The following is a 16716-nucleotide window of genomic DNA, read 5'->3' on the forward strand; positions in this document are numbered from 1 at the left end:
AATTACAAAACTAAGAACAAACCCAAAAAAAAACTAAACACAACAACTAATAATACCTTAACAGTTTTTTTTTGTTTCTTCATCAACTCGTCCGTCCGAACATGGTTTTGATTGAGGATCCCATGATCCGTAAACCTAAAACACCAACCAAGCAACCCAAATTTAGTAAAACAATATTGATAGAAAATCCGTAGAACAACAAACAAAATCTCATCAAATATAAAAAATGGAATCTCAAGTCTCTATCTAAAGACTTATGATGTTTTAAGCCGTTTTCCTTCCACCAAAACATAAGCCAATCCAATCTTTTGTCTTAAGGATTGTTTTTTCGAATCTCAAGTCTTTGTCTAAAGACTTATGGTGTTAAAAGCCGTGGGTAACTGTTTCTTTGTCTAAAAACTGAAAGACCAAATCGAACATGATCCATGTCTAGAGATTTTCAAGTCGTGGGTAACACAAGGGATCAATGTTCGAATCAGTCTCAGTTTAAAGACTAATGTTTGAAGCCGTAGGTACCATTTTCCTTCCACCAAACATAAGTCTATCTCAGTCTCTGTCTAAAGACTAATGTTTTGAGCCGTGGGTACCATTTTCCTTCCACCAAACATAAGTAAATCTTATTCTCTGTCTAAAGACTAATGTTTTAAGCTGTGGGTACCATTTTCCTTCTACCAAACATAAGCCAATCTCAGTCTCTGTCTAAAGACTAATGTTCTAAGCCGTAGGTACCATTTTCCTTCTACCAAACATAAGCCAATATCAGTCTCTGGTCTAAAGACTGATGATGTTTAAGCCATGGGTACTGTCTCTTTGTCTAAAAACTGAAAGAACAAAACGAACATGATCCATGTCTAGAGATTTTCAAGCCGTGGGTACCATGAAGGATCAATGGTCGAATCACCCTCAGTCTAAAGACTAATGTTTGAAGCCGTGGGTACCATTTTCCTTCCACCAAACATAACCCAATCCAATATTTTGTCTAAATAATTCGTTTTCCGAATCTCAGTCTCTGTCTAAAGACTGATGATGTTTTAAGCCGTGGGTAACTTGATCTTTGACCAGTAAACTGAAACCAATCCCAAGTATATATGTCGAAATAATAAGCCGTGGATAAAGGATCGGTTTTCAGTCTCAGGTCAAAATTTCCCATAAGCCATGGGTCCAAACTCGACGGGACAATGTGCCAAAGAAAGATTCTAACAAAACACTAATAATTGAGTGTCTGCCTATGATCTCTCTTGGGTTCGAATGAAAAACAAAATAAGAAAGAAATCAAACAAAACAGAAAAACACAAGCAATAAACCACAACTGATCGCAACAATTTCATGCTTATCAAATTATGCAAAGCGCTACAGAAAAAAAAAAAAAAAAAAAAAACACGAACCAAAAACAAAATCAATTAAAACTAAAAAAAAAGAAGAAGAAAGAACTTGTAATTCACAGAAGAAAACAAAACTTTGAAACACGAATTTTTCGGTTGTGCAAATATCAAAAGCCTCTTCAAAACGAAAAAAAAAAAAAAACCAAAAGAAAAAACGAAAACATTATAATAGTGAAATTTAGAAATCCTAGAAATCAAGAGGATTTGAAGAATTCTTACAGTAATAATCGCTACAAATCTTCCTCAATCTTGAATGATTACAATCGAGAGAAATATGCGAAACAAAGAAAAAACTTATAATAGTGAAATCTAAAAACCCTAGAAATCAAGAGAATTGGAAGATTATTGCTTCAAATCATCTTCCGTCATAAAATATCGATCGAGAGAAATATGCTAATTAGAGAAAGAAGAAGCAAAACAAAATCTGAGAAAATTATGAGTCTCTCTGGTAAGCTGTGTAGATGGAAGCAAAGAAAATCAGTAAATTTATAAGGGTCTATAATGTAAGGAGCAGAAACATGAAAGTATATATGATTACATGTCTATTCATTCGTAATAAATATTACCTAGAGATTCCGAGATTGAAGATCTCCTTAGCAGTTTTCACCTTCTTCTTAAACTCCCATGTGCAAAGCATAAGCTATGTAGTAGACAGCATGTGTCTTATCAATCTCATTGATCTCCAAAAACTTGTAAATCACTTTCGCATCAGCGCAATGCTCCGCCATCAAAAACACAAAAATTATGAGTAACATTGACAAAAAAAAAATTATTTCGTTATGTAGTGCATGGTAAAAAAATATTTTACATCAGATCCGATGAGAGACAACTATCAATAATTAAACCAACACAAATTATAAAATTGTAAGTAATTTACAAAGAGACATAAGAGAAACGCTAACTAAAATTAAAGAGGACTCACGATTGATGTAAAAAGTTTGTTAATGAATTTAATGAAGAGGCATGTCTTCATCAACTCGTTCATTCAATCTCTTGATAGAAACTCCCATGAGCGGTTACCTAAAACATAATTCACACGATACAAATCAGCAAAACAATAACAATCTTGATAATTCATAGACCAAGATAATAACAATACAAATATAACCTCAAGAAAAGGTAAAAAATAATAACGCAAAATAAATCGATCCATAAAAGAACCAAAGCAACAAAAAAAAAGCTATAATATCAAAACGATATGTTTAGGCTAACGAATCTGAGTTCTAATGGTGTGGTTGCGGCTCTATATTTATAGTTTAATATCTAGGGCACACCGTCATAATTATCTCTAAAAATTTATTTTTTAAAATTGGAAAATTTCTTGATAAAAATATTCGTAATATATTTTAGTATCTATCTTAAATTTTTATAAAAATTAAAAAACAAAATATTCTATATTTTAATATTTAAAAACGAAATATTCTATATTTTAATATTAAAAAACAAAATATTCCATATTTTAATAAAATTCACACGATTTTATTGTTTTACCCTCACCAAAAAATAGAAAACTGGATTTGATAGTGTATTCATTAAGGGTGATTAAGACTAATCATCACAAAACACGATTAGACTTTTATACCCTTAACAACTAAGAACAAAAATTTTCGAATTGAGGGTGTTTAGGACATTATTATAGAGATCAACACACGATTAGACTTATATACCCCTAATTACGAAGAAGGAGAAATTTCGAGAAGAACAATTCATTAAGGGTGTTTAGGACAAATCATTCTAACTTTTAACCACAGGCCTCCAATGCCCTAACTTTCAATATAGTGCGTTTCTACTTCTCAAATAATTATTGTAGAGATTAACTCTTGGAGTGTTTGGTTTCTAGAGATCTTTAGGCCATCTTTATCGGGCATCTGACTTCTAAGATCTTAAGACATATTAATAATATAATAATGGAGAGAGAGACGAGAGTTAATTGATGAGAGAGACAAAACACTTTGACCGAAATCAATTTTCCCAACAAAACAAAAAGATTTTTCATTATTCAAAATTCGTATCCACTCAAGAAGTGACACGTGGCGCTGGGACCTTTGCTACAACACTTCTTCGGCAAGACCTGAAGCTTGCCTCTCACCATACTATTTGATTATTTTTTCTTTTTTTTTTTAATCTAAGACCATGAGTGTGTGTTACACATGGTCTTAGGGAGTTTCACTGGTGCGTACAACTTGAATATTGTGCCTATATATTGCACCTTTTGTGTGTATTGTGAAGATTAATACTGTTGATCCCTTTAATGTTCCTATGAACACAAATACTCTTGGAATTCTTGTAAATATAGATATTAGCTTCATCTTTATTGAATTGGCTTGTGAAAGCTCAACTATTCATCTATGATCAATAGTTGTATACATTTGATAAGTTTCCGCATATTCCCTTTACATGCTTATGTTGAATTTCCTAGGTAAATTAGCTCCATGTAATTTTGCATCCTAAATATTTTTATGGTGAATGAATAAGAATGGTTTTTATCTCAATCGACAGGATTTAGAAAATGCGCTAATACATGGAGTCTTAGCTCAACGCAAGGTTCTCATCATTCTCTTTCAAAATATGAACAAGTGAAGAATGATGAGAACTGTGCATCACATTAGTCTTCAGGCATGAAACATACCGATTAGTCTAAAGAACCGTGCATTTTTTGTAGATGAAAAAAACGGCGGAAAGAAAAAAAGAGGAGTGATGTCTTTCATACACCAAACAAACCGATTATTCGTTAAAATCCATATTTTTCTAGCACCAAATATATGTAAAGAACCAATTATCGTGTATAAAGACTTTTACAATTTTTTTATTCAATTCCATAAGATAACCTCAAAAGTTTTGGATGTAGTAAAAAAAAATTAGAGATTAATATAACCAAAAAACAAAAAAAATAATGGAATCTTATTTTATTAATTTTTCTGATAAATATGTAGAGTATAACAAAATCTTCTACTCTAAATTCTGAAATATTTGGATTGATGTTCAATATATATTATTTTACAATTACAAATGATAATTTTTTCATTCTCCCTACCAAGCATTGAAATAAAAAATCTCAAGAACCAAAAAAAAAAAAAAAAAACTACTCAACACTGGTCCATTATACGCCCAATATGTAAAACGATGACGTAACTACTAAATTTACAGATCCAAAGTCTTAAAACTCGGAAGGTTCCGTCTAGGGTTTAAACTTACTAAACGACGTTCGAAGAATTTGTGAGCCAGTAGAAGCCGCCGGTCTAAGTTAAAGTTCGTTTGGTAAATTTTAGTTTCCCTCCTAAGTTTTCACTCTAAATTTTTGAATCTTTCCTTCCTCTCGACGGACCTGATAATGTATAGAGACAGGTCACATAACAATGATTGGTTTACTATTTTTTTTAGATATAATTATTCGTTACAATCCATATTTTTCTATAACGAGATATATGTAAAGAACCAATTATCGCGTCTAAAATCTTTCACAATTTTTTTATTTAATTCGATAACATCAAAAACTTTGGATGTAGTAGAAAAAATATTAGAGATGAATCCAACCAAAAAAAATACTGGAATCATATTTTTTTTTTTTTTGATATATATGTATAACAAAACATTCTACTCAACTTCTCAAAATTTTAGATTGATGTTCAATATATATTATTTTACAATTAGAAATGATAATATTTTCACTCAACCCACCAACCATTGAAATAAAAAATCTCAGGGAACAAAAAAAAAAAAAAACTACTCACAATTGGCCCATTGTAAGCCCAAAATATAAAATGACGACGTAACTACTAAATTTGCAGATCTAAAGTCTTAAAACTCAGAAGATTCCGTCTCGGGTTTAAACTTAATAGGGAGGTTTGCACAGTAACATATTTTTTTCATGTTTCTACTCACAAAACATACTTTCTATAACTCATAAACTACTTTTCTATTTCTTCTCATACTTTTAGGATAATTTTACCCTTGTAACACAAACAAAGTTTTCTCGTTCTTTATTCTCTCTCAAGAACTCATTTATTTTGTTTATCTCTTATCTGTCTCTTTCTCTTTTCTCTCACTTCCTCTTCCAGCAAAAACTAAATAATTTTTATCTCATTTTTTCTCATCAATCTCTCGTATCTCTCTTTCTTTTTTCTTCCACTTTCTCTCCTAACATCATCGAAACCATTGAAATCCAGAAAAAAAAAAAGAAGTTTGTTTCAATAATTGTGATAATCTTCATTAAGTGTAAATGGTGATACAAAACAAGCTTAAATACAAGCTAAACTAAACCAAATATACTAACCAATCTAAACCATAACTAAACCAACTATATACACTCTAATACTCCCCCTCAAGATGAAAGGCACTTTCATCTTGGACTTGAAAACTCCATGAATATGTGTCCTCCACAACTTTCTAAGTAAGAGCAGCATCAATGGACATGAATATACATGGCTTGAAACTGATAAACATAATGAGCTTCTGGTGGTCTTGGTCTTGAGGCGCTCTTGTCCAATAAAGCTAGTAAGCTACCATCACCATTAAGCAACAAGATTAGATGTCTCTTGAATAACCAGTCCACAATGATCACTGTCAGCTCCCCCTGTCTTGGAACACAGCTTGATGATTAACAAGAACCCATCTTATAAGATGCAGAGCTGAAGCAGGAAACAACAGCAGCAAAAAACTGCAAACCAAACTCATTTTCTGAGAGGTAGAATCCATGACTGGGATATCCTTTTGTTCAATAACAATGGAGTCTCTGAACATCTTGTAAGTTCCAGAAATAACATAATTTGGAGTCAAAACGGAACATGGTCCAGAACATCAACAAATTGAAATCTTCTTTCCATTCTTCGTATATGTGATGGAATGTGAGAATTAAACATGGCAGGGTAAAACCAATCCAACAAGAGACATCAATATATCAAACCCTTGAAGTCCATGTCCTAAGCTCATTAAAAGAAACTCCATCTTTTGTTTTCACAAGAAAGCTCAATAACAGCAACAACGACATCCAACTGAACGAATCGCGTTGCAGCAGAGACCAACAACATCACAAAACACCCAATTGGTGGCTTGACAACAAGACTTAAGCTTCTGTGACTAGAAACCATTTATCCGAGAAGCACTCTCTTTAAAACAACTTGAATCCACGTGTGAGTATGAAAACATGATTTCTTGTGCACACTAGCAAGCTCTCACCAATTCCATATGCAAGATTCTGGCTAAGACTCGCTAATATTAGCTCTTCCTCTCTACGTACAAAACTAGCTTCCAAAGTTCTCCATACCACAATAACTACAACATCACAGAGATTTCCACAGCCTACATATCTATAGATCGAGTTCAGAAGTATACATACGGCATTAAATGGAACGTCCGGCGGCCTTGGAAGTGAACCAAAGAAGAGCATCAACACTATCGCTAAATGCAACCATGAAGTGTCTCTACACAGCTTATCGTCAACAAGATACACTTCTTGTGGAACAACAGAAGGCACAACAATATAAGGCATCGACGAGGGAGAATCCATCACATATATAGATTCAAAGATCAAACTGCAGACATGTAACCAAATCTCAAATTCATGGACTGAAAACGGAGAAGCTCAAAACGAGAACGTCAAGATCAATCTAGGAGCTGAGGCAGTTAAATCGGAGAAGAGATTATGAAATTGAAGCTCAGATTAAGGAATTCGAAGCTCGCTTTTGATGAAACGGAGCTCGATTAGAAAAGAAACGCGATCAATTTTGATGAATCGATCGGATAATGAAGGATCAACTCTGATCTAGAAGAAATAGTCGATTGCGACTAAGATAAACGCGATCAACTTGATCGGAATGAAAACGAAGAACAATGAACATGATATAACAGAAGCGCGATCGATGTGATGAAACGATCGGAAGAAAAACAGATAAAAATGGATGATAACACGATCAACTATGATCGGAAAAAAATGAACACGATCAGCTTTGATCGGAAACAAAAAAAAATAGATGAAAGAAAAAGATAACAACCGGAATCGAAACAAGATTTCTCCGGTGAAGAAACACAATCAACCAAACTGAATACTTCGATCGGAGAAGAAACAGATCGAAGAAACAAATCGGAGAACACGATGGATTGATCGGAAAAATCAACCAATCGGAAAAATCAAACGATCAATCGAAACGAAATTGATCGGAGAAACTGAATCTCCAAGCAAATCGAGTGAAGAATCGAAAAAAACGACAACAAAAAATCAGAGAATCGAATTAAGTGGAAGAAGTGAATGAAGTTTATATTCAGTCACTCTTTGTTTTTTTTGACACCGGAGTATCAAGTTCCACGATTTCTATCTTAATTGGTCCAGTTTGGTTGTGTACATGAACATCCATGGCTTGCTCCTTAACCCATGTTTATTGCAGGTGAAGATTCTTTCAAGAAAGGGACACTAACATTAATACTTGTGTAATGTTCTCCTTGCACAACAAGAGATGTATGGGTAAAACATATAAAACTTTAGCCAATCTAGTTGAGTTACACGCAAATAAAAAACTATCCTTCCGTTGTTCATATTTTGAAAGAGAATGCCTTGAGCTAAATAGTAAGAATAGTACATTTACTAAATCTTGTCGATCGAGATCAAAACCATTTTTATTCGTGCACCACAAAAAAACATGGAGCTAATTTACCTAGGAAATTCAACATAAGCTAGCATGTAATGGAAAGAAAACTTATCAAATGTATAGCTAATACTATAGATCATAGATTAATGATTGAGCTTTCACATGCCAAGGTTGAGATGTTACAACACCTCCCAAAATTGTGTCTTTATTCAATAAAGATGAAGCGAATATCTACACTTACAGGAATTAATCCAAGATCTTTTATGTTCATAGGAACATTATTCAAGTTGCAATAGGCACGATATTCAAGTTGTGTTAACGATCTTTCAGTGGGACGATAGATTACTTGAATACCAATCCTGATCTTTGATACTCCCTCCGTTTTTGAATAGTTGTCGTTTTAGAGCTTTTTTTGTTTTAAATTAGTTGTCGTTTTAAGGTAATAATGTAATTTATGCCAATAACTACCCAAATTACCCTCATTTTATTGAACACAAATTATTTGTAAATAATTGCTTGTCATTTTTATGAGGTTAATATAGTCATTGTATACCTTTTCTTAATTTGTCCAAATACAGTTAAAACGACAACTTTTAAAAAACAGAGGGAGTACCATATTAGAAATGTAGTCTAACTTATCCCAAAAGCTAGCTCAAGAATTAAGGATTGTCACATCCTTTATATATTACTCAAAGATATTTATCCCAACCGATGTAGCACATTCTAATACCCTCTTATTAATCGCATAGGTTTTACTCCACGAAGTTTACTTGTGACATCTTACCATTACAGTCATATACTTAGAAGAAGATTATTCCAGCATATCACGTACAATGACTGCTTGCAGTGGTCCAAATATATACAATAAACGTCTACCAGAAAAATTTAATGGGGCAATTCAAGCTTATTTTTCATGCGGTGGTTTTATAATAACCCTTACTCGAGTTTGTTATTTATATACCTGGTCGTGAGATTTCAAGATCGAAAATTCCATTTGTATCACACTAAACTAGTAGGATCTTTAATAGTATCAGATAATTGATTCGATAAGCCACATCCAAGTGTCTGGTAAGTGGTTTGCCTATTTGGTTAAGTTGGTAATGATTGAGATACTGCTTGGATCTTTCTTATGGGCCATTGGTGAGATCTTTATAAGGAGCTACGTATTGAGCTAAGTTTTCACTCTAAAACGATCTGGTAACGGTCTGGTAGATTTTCAATTTCAATTTCAATTTCAATTTCAATTTCTATAACAGTAAATTTCAATTTCTGTTAACGATCTGGTAGATTCTCTCTGCTTTGCCTCATTTGTTTGGGCTTTTTTAAGTGATGTTTTCTTGATAGAATATTGATCTAGACTTAAAAAAAGATCATTTTTGGCGGATCTAGCCACATATTTTAGTGGGGGCATACAATTTTTATATAAAAAAATATGTAATTAACAAAAGTTTTCTATTTTTAATTTATTTTTAAAACATAAAAATATATCTTATTCTTTTTGTTTTTCTATAATTATTTATATTCATTACTTTTCTTACACTACCAAACAAGTAAAAATCATTAATACATAAATATATCTAAAGTTCTTTAATATATATTTTTTATATTATATTACTTAAAACATGAAAGTTGAAGTTAGTTATGTGAAATAATATTTAAAACTTAATATATATTTTAATGTTCTGCAAAACACATATAGAAATATATTTAATTTAAGGATTTACAGAAATAAATGAGAAAATATAAAAGGAAATATATATTAGATTAAAAGAAACAAATAATTGTTCTTAGAAAAATCAGGAAACAAATAATAGAAGGAACAAATATTTAAAAAAAAGGGGGGGGGGGGGGGGCAACGTGGAAGAGTTAATGGGTGCAATAAAAGGAATTTTCCATTTAAAATTCTCAATTATCCAAATTTTACATTAAAAATTAAAACTTTTAAGAAATTTAGTGGTGGCAACTGCCCCCACACCTTCCTTACTTGATAGAATATTGATCTAGACTTAAAAAAAGATCATTTTTGTACGGTACAAATTGTACCTGCATCGGTCTCTACTTGCTATGATATCAATCATAAATTTATGTAAAAGTTAAACCTACTTGTTTCTAAACCGTTCAAATGTAATCATTATTAACCGTCTTATTAATTAATACGGAGAAGATATTCTTTCTTAATTCTTACTCACTGGCATACCCATAATTGTGAGTATGGTAATAATAAATAAATATTTGAAAACGCCACATTAGAGTCAAAATTGCTAGTTGAGACTGTTTGTGGGCATATAGCATTTGTGACCCACAATTTGAAAAACAAGCTCCTATTGGTTAGCTATGTGCCGTGAACTTGAAGACCCGCAACTTGAAGATTTAGGCTACGAGCTGAGTACGAGCACATTGGACATGTAAATATTGTTTTCCTATGTGGATTACGTGTTGTGTATGCAACACAAGATGCATTGAGAGATATGAGGTTTCGTGTTGAATTATTTGATCAGCGCGTGTTTCTCTTATCTTCTAACTTAAAGCTTCTCATATGATTCATTTTCAAACAAACAACAAAGAACGAAAGAACATATATACAACCTACGAGTTTCACGTGATTATAACCCATAATCACGAATATAACTAACTAGACTGGATATTTCCCTTATTGGTTATATATACACATAGATTACAAAAATATGACACAACTAGAACATCTATAGAGTCACGTGCTTCAACACAACTGATGATTAGGTTTCTCAAATATAGCACATAAATCTTTCTTTTCTTCTTCTTCTTCTTCTTCTTCTTCTATTCTCGATCTATTTTTCATGAGATTGACAATAGAATCATATGAAGTCTGGAAACTCTCTGAATCAGCCTTATTGTTATAATTTTCTTCCTCATGACACATTCCATACTTCTTCATTATGTGTGTCTTCAGTTTTCACTACCCGTCTACTAAGAAACTGTTTGAAATAGTTAACCGAATTTTTAGGATACCGTTTGAGATTGTATTCGTAGTCAAACATAGTATAGACCAAATCTGACTGAGTATCCATATTCCCACTCGAAGTTGTCTAGTAAAGACCACATGTAATATCCTCTGACGTCACATCCATCCTCTCTGTTATAACAGTTGAAGTATTGAATTAATTTGGTAAAAATGATAGTGGATAATAGGCCTGGGCATTCGGGTCCGCGGGTCGGGTTCGGGTAAAACCCGATCGGGTTCGGGTATGTCGGGTATGGTAATATAGGACCCAATAGGGTAAACTCGAAACATCGGTTCGGTTTCGGTTCGGGTATGGTCGGGTTCGGGTCGGTTCGGGTATCAGATTTGAGAACTGGTAAAAACCCGAAAATATCGGTTCTTGCTTGTTTCGGGTCGGGTTCGGGTATTTTCTACCCGTTTACACTGTGGAATACATTTTTTACACCATCGGGTATCGGGTTTAGGGTTTAGGGTTCTAGAATCGAGCAAAGGGAAGAAGCTAAATAGTCAAAAGGTTAATCGGGTTAGAGACTAAACCTAAGGGCATTTAAGCGGATCGGGTTTTCGGTTTACACTATCGGGTATCGGGTAAAACCCGAACCCGACCCGATACCCACGGGTAAGCAATTATAGAACCCAACAGTGTAAAACTCACATACCCGTACCCGCCCCGAACCGGTTTTTTCGGGTCGGGTCCGGTTCGGGTACTCGGGTACGGGTTTTTTGCCCAGGCCTAGTGGATAATTTTTGAAAAAGAAAAAGACAAATCCATAAGTTATTAGCAAATGAAAAATGGGTACTGCAAACAGTTTAGCATTTTATTTTATTGAGTATATTATGTATATATACAATAAAATAAAAGTATATTTCTTTAGTATTTTCACAATGCATATATTAATATTTGATGTTTTAAATAATATAAAGAAAAACTCCAATATAATAGTTACATTTGCGTTTACAGTTTCAAAATAATGTTTGATAAAAGGGTTAGAAAACTATTTTAATATGGTTAAAAACATATATATTTTAAGCATTTAAATCAATCAGAATTTTAATATGTATATGTAACCTGTGGACCGGAGTTTACATTATAGCTTTGTGAAGTTGTTTAAGATGGTCCTTATGGTAGCTTATCCTAAATGTGTCATTGAGAATCCCTTCCCGTGATTTTAATCCATCATCATAGTCATTAATTCCTGCAGAATAAGTTAGCAAATAAAAAATTTAATCAAGAAAAAAGAATTATTCAATTTAACCATTAACTAAGAGAAAGAAAAATTTATTTACAGAAAAAGGTTCCTTATTTTTTTTTTCTCACCATTCTCTTTTATATATAGACGATAGGGTTATTGTATTTATCTTTGATGTAGTAAAGAACTCTTCGGAAACCTTCTGGGTATGAGTGTAGTATGCCTTTATCATCCTGCATGAAAGAAAAGAAAATAAATGTTCTTAAAATTATGTGAATATATAGATTGTTAAATAGTTTCAAAAATTTTGGGTTATATATGATTAAAACGTTACATACCGCTGGTCCGATTTGGTGGTTACTGTGATTTGTGACTGCTCACAAATGATGTCTACATAGAGAATAGTTTAGTTTCTATATGAGTTTCACTTTAATTCATCAATCATATAAGAAAAATAAAATTATTGGGATTTTAGTTAGCATCCTTACCTCTCTCCTCAAAATGTTGATCAGTTCTGAATCGAGCTCGACCAGGATCAATGTGAGGAAGATGAGCGGTGTATCGAGCGCTATAATAGTTTATTCCAATGAAATCGAATGAGTTTATCAACATCTTTGATTGTTCTGGTGTGAAAGAAGGGAGCTTATGCCCAACATGTTTTTTCATTATTTCAGGATAATCTCCGTAAATCACCGGATGTAAATGCGTAGCAAACATACATTAAGAAGATGAGAAATAAATTTGTATGATTCCAAAATATATAATTTTCATTTTATTTCTAAAATATAACGTACCAATCTACTTCTAAGGCAAGGCCTCGTTCAACGGCTTCTTTGTCAGCAAAAGAAGTGGTGTCGGAAGGCTGAAGCCACCAAGGCGATAACACTATATATACCAATCTTATCATCTAGTAAAGTCTGTCATATGAAACATTTAATTTATTTTTAATACAAGATTAAACTATATCATCAAAACTTTATATTATATAAACTTGTATATTTATGACCACCGCCGTGTAATCTAGATTCAAATCCAATAGTTAATGTATATATGTGAGTTAGAGATGATAGGAAAAAGATGTGTATATATACCTGAATAACAATGGATTCGTGAAGAATTTTGAGATAGTGTTACCAATTTCAGAAATCCTAACTTGATTTTAAGGTGATTTTATTATGAATTTTGAGTCTGCTTAGATCTTCCACTCCGTTTCTGTGAATTTTGTTCATGTTGTGGCCTTCGGTGTCTATTTTGATGATTCTACCAACTACTTACTTGATTGAGTTTGGAATTAATTACTTTGAATGTGAAGCTTATTAGGTGGCATGATGATGAATTCTTGTTACCTTGTCTTCGATTTGATGGTTTTATTTGCTTCAGAACTCAGAAAATGATGTTACAATGTTCATCTTGCATTGTTTTGTAAAGAAGCTCGACTTTGTTCATTTTCAGCGAGAGGAGAAAGGCACATAAACGAATTGGGGGTGAGCTTTTGATTACATGGACTAGATCAGGTGAAAGTTTAGTTCCAGTGAAGAAAATTTGTGTGGTTACTGTTAGTTATCTATTTCTTTTTTTTTTTTTTTTTTTTGAACAAAAGTTATCTATTTCTTTTTAAATGGTGGTTTGATGCTTAATTTATCCTGAAATCTTCAGTGTTAGTCTTTCTACTTGGATGAATTTGAACAAATTAGGTGAAGGATTCATTTATTTTTACCTTTGTTTACTTGTTTTTAAAGATTTATGGGGAGAGAGAAGAGATATCCCATGGTTTATTCGATGATTATTATAGTTTCTAAATTACAGATATTCCCCTATGAGCAATTTGAATATCACATAAGCCAAAATGAAAACTCAAAACTTCTTTCCTACATCTTCCTTCCCTTGAAGATTTTAGTTAATCCTTCGCGGTAAAATCCAACGAGATAGAATAGATTGTAGAGAGGATTTTATTTTGAGAAGCATAAGACATATGAGTTCTTTATAGCTTTATGATCATCATCATTTCCGAAATATTATAAGTCTCCAAAGCTTTTCTCCCCCGATGAGAAGTCTATAACCCTTAAAAAGATTCTGAAACTCAACTTTTTTTAAGAATCAAAATTCTTAATTATATATGGAAGCTATTGATTTGAGAACAACGAAGTAATCAGTGTAAAGAGTGATAGATTCGAGTTAGAAGAAGCATGAGAAGAAAATAGGTTGATGAAAGATCGAATTCTGCAAAAAATTTCTAAGGAAGTTTTTATTTATTTTTAAAGTCTTCCCTAATGAAAGTATATGTGAAAACTCCTTAATCCTTCCAAACAAATTTCTTACAAAAATCATGAAGTTTTGAATAAAAGTGGATTTTTAATTATTTTTTACAAATCGTTGATTAAATAACAAAGGATTGTAAATGACTATGAATTACTTTACATAAATTCAATGTTCACTAATATAGGATTTGAGATGACATTTAAAACTCATTAGTTGAATAACGAATTATTTAAAGAAAAAGTAAATTCTTTTGAAATCTCTAATCCAATACACTTTGTGTTTTAGCAAAACATTAATGCCAAATTATTTTAACTAGATTTTTTCTTATTAATAGTGATTTTAAAATTTTAAAATAACAATGTTAAAATTAATAGGAGTTATAGTAAAAACTAAAGATATATTAGATGTAAATATGTAAATTTAAAAAATTATTAATTTTAGAGGGCTTGGAAGTGTATTTCTATAACATTAATAGAGTTTATGTTTCTTAGATATTATCATAGATTTAACTTAAATATATAAGAATACTTTTTTAAAAAGGACCAAAATAAGGTTATTGTAAATTACAATTTTGCATAATAAGAATATATGATTAATTTAATCTATAAATTTTTAAATTAAGAAAATTAATCATATGCTTTAAATATATATCCGCAACTTTTACTAAATTTAAAGATTTTTTTTAATAGAATTATTACTTTTAAAATAAACATAAAAGATAAAGACCATTATTTTGGTCAAGAGTTATATATAAATATATGCTTTAATTCTTCAAAATCCTCAAATATCTCATTTTTGAAAGCATTATTCATAATACACTTAAGTAAGATGAATCCAAATATGATGCTAGTAAAAAAACTAAAAGACAGCGATCTTTCCTATAGTAATGCTTTGTATTTACCAAAAGATTATGTCGAGAACATAGTAAGGAGTACGGGAGTGCCGATACCTCGAAATGGTATTCAAGTGGAAATTTTGGACAATAACAATTCTTATTGGGTAAACCTTAGAGAAAACCAAAAGGGTCCTTATATTGGAAATGGGTGGAAAAATATCAAAGATGCTAGAAGTCTCAAAACAGGTGATGTAATCAAATTATATTGGAAAGATACCAAATTTATTTTTAGTATGTAGGAATATTTATTTCTTAATCTAGTAATGCTATCTCGCATTTGTTATTCTTTTTATTTATATATCTATTTAACTAATGTATTTATTGAATAATGATATTTTGTATGGGCTTTATGTGTTTCATAAATAAAACCAAGGTAGCATTTCAATTTAATATATAAACTATGATAATTTAATATCTTTCTACATTTGTGGTGGAATCCTCTATATATTAAAAGAGAGTTTTTTTGTGCTTATGTGTCAAACCCACAATTATTCTCATATGCTTTATTTTTTATTTATTTAATTCAACTCTCCATTTGCCAAACACTTTTAATTTCATATACTACTTATTCTTATTTAATAAACTTACTAGAACTAAATATATCAAAATTTTAAATAAGGAAACTGCTATTTAAAAATTTTGTTAATATTAAATGTATAGTGTTTTCAGTTGAAAAATTAAACTATATGAACATATAGTGTATACATTTTAACACCGACAAATTTTTTATGTATTATCAAAATTTAAACTGAAATCGCTAATCAATAAACCTAAATTTTTGAATGACGTAACTGCAACTACAATTGTATGATATAAATTATTAAAATAATTAAAATTTAGTTTGTAAATTAATTTATATGAATAAAAAGTTGAAATTTTTTTGGGTTCATCCCTAGGGGTGAACCTCTCTTATTCACCGCCCATTTGATTATCCAATCAAAATACAGCATTGTGCCATGTAATATTTTTTTAAAAAATAAATCAAAATTAAATTCCGAAAACAAAAAAAATAAGGAAACAAAATCTGTATACTTTTAATTAAAAAAATAATTATATGTCGGTTTGGGTTTACTAATGTGAATTCGGGTTTAGATTTTACAATTAAGCAAAATTATATGTTGGTTTGGGTTTATAAAAAAGTTATTTGGGTATAGATTTATAATTAAACAAAATTATATGTTGGTTTCGGTTTACATATATGGATTAGGGTTTAGATTTTACAATTACAAGTAAACGAGATTATATTTCGGTTTGGGTTTATAAAGAAGGAGTAGGGTTTATATTTTATAATTAAACGATATTATATATCGTTTTGGGTTTATAAATAAGATTTAGGGTTTATCTTATACAATTAAAGGAGATTATGTGTTAGTTTGGGTTTAACTAAATTCATATGTTTATAAATGATTTCATTTTAATATGTTTTATT

At 31.2% G+C, this 16716-nt stretch overlaps 1 protein-coding gene across 1 annotated transcript; it reads left to right on the forward strand.

Moving 5' to 3' along the window:
- Positions 1 to 15206: 15206 nt before the first annotated feature.
- On the forward strand, positions 15207 to 15711 carry LOC9324334 (B3 domain-containing protein At1g08985). The gene has a single exon (XM_002886688.2). The coding sequence runs from the start codon at positions 15221 to 15223 to the stop codon at positions 15524 to 15526; it is 306 nt and encodes a 101-aa protein (XP_002886734.1). The 5' UTR covers positions 15207 to 15220; the 3' UTR covers positions 15527 to 15711.
- Positions 15712 to 16716: the final 1005 nt, after the last annotated feature.

The sequence above is a fragment of the Arabidopsis lyrata genome (assembly GCF_000004255.2).
Source record: "Arabidopsis lyrata subsp. lyrata unplaced genomic scaffold ARALYscaffold_2, whole genome shotgun sequence".
Lineage (NCBI taxonomy): Eukaryota > Viridiplantae > Streptophyta > Magnoliopsida > Brassicales > Brassicaceae > Arabidopsis > Arabidopsis lyrata.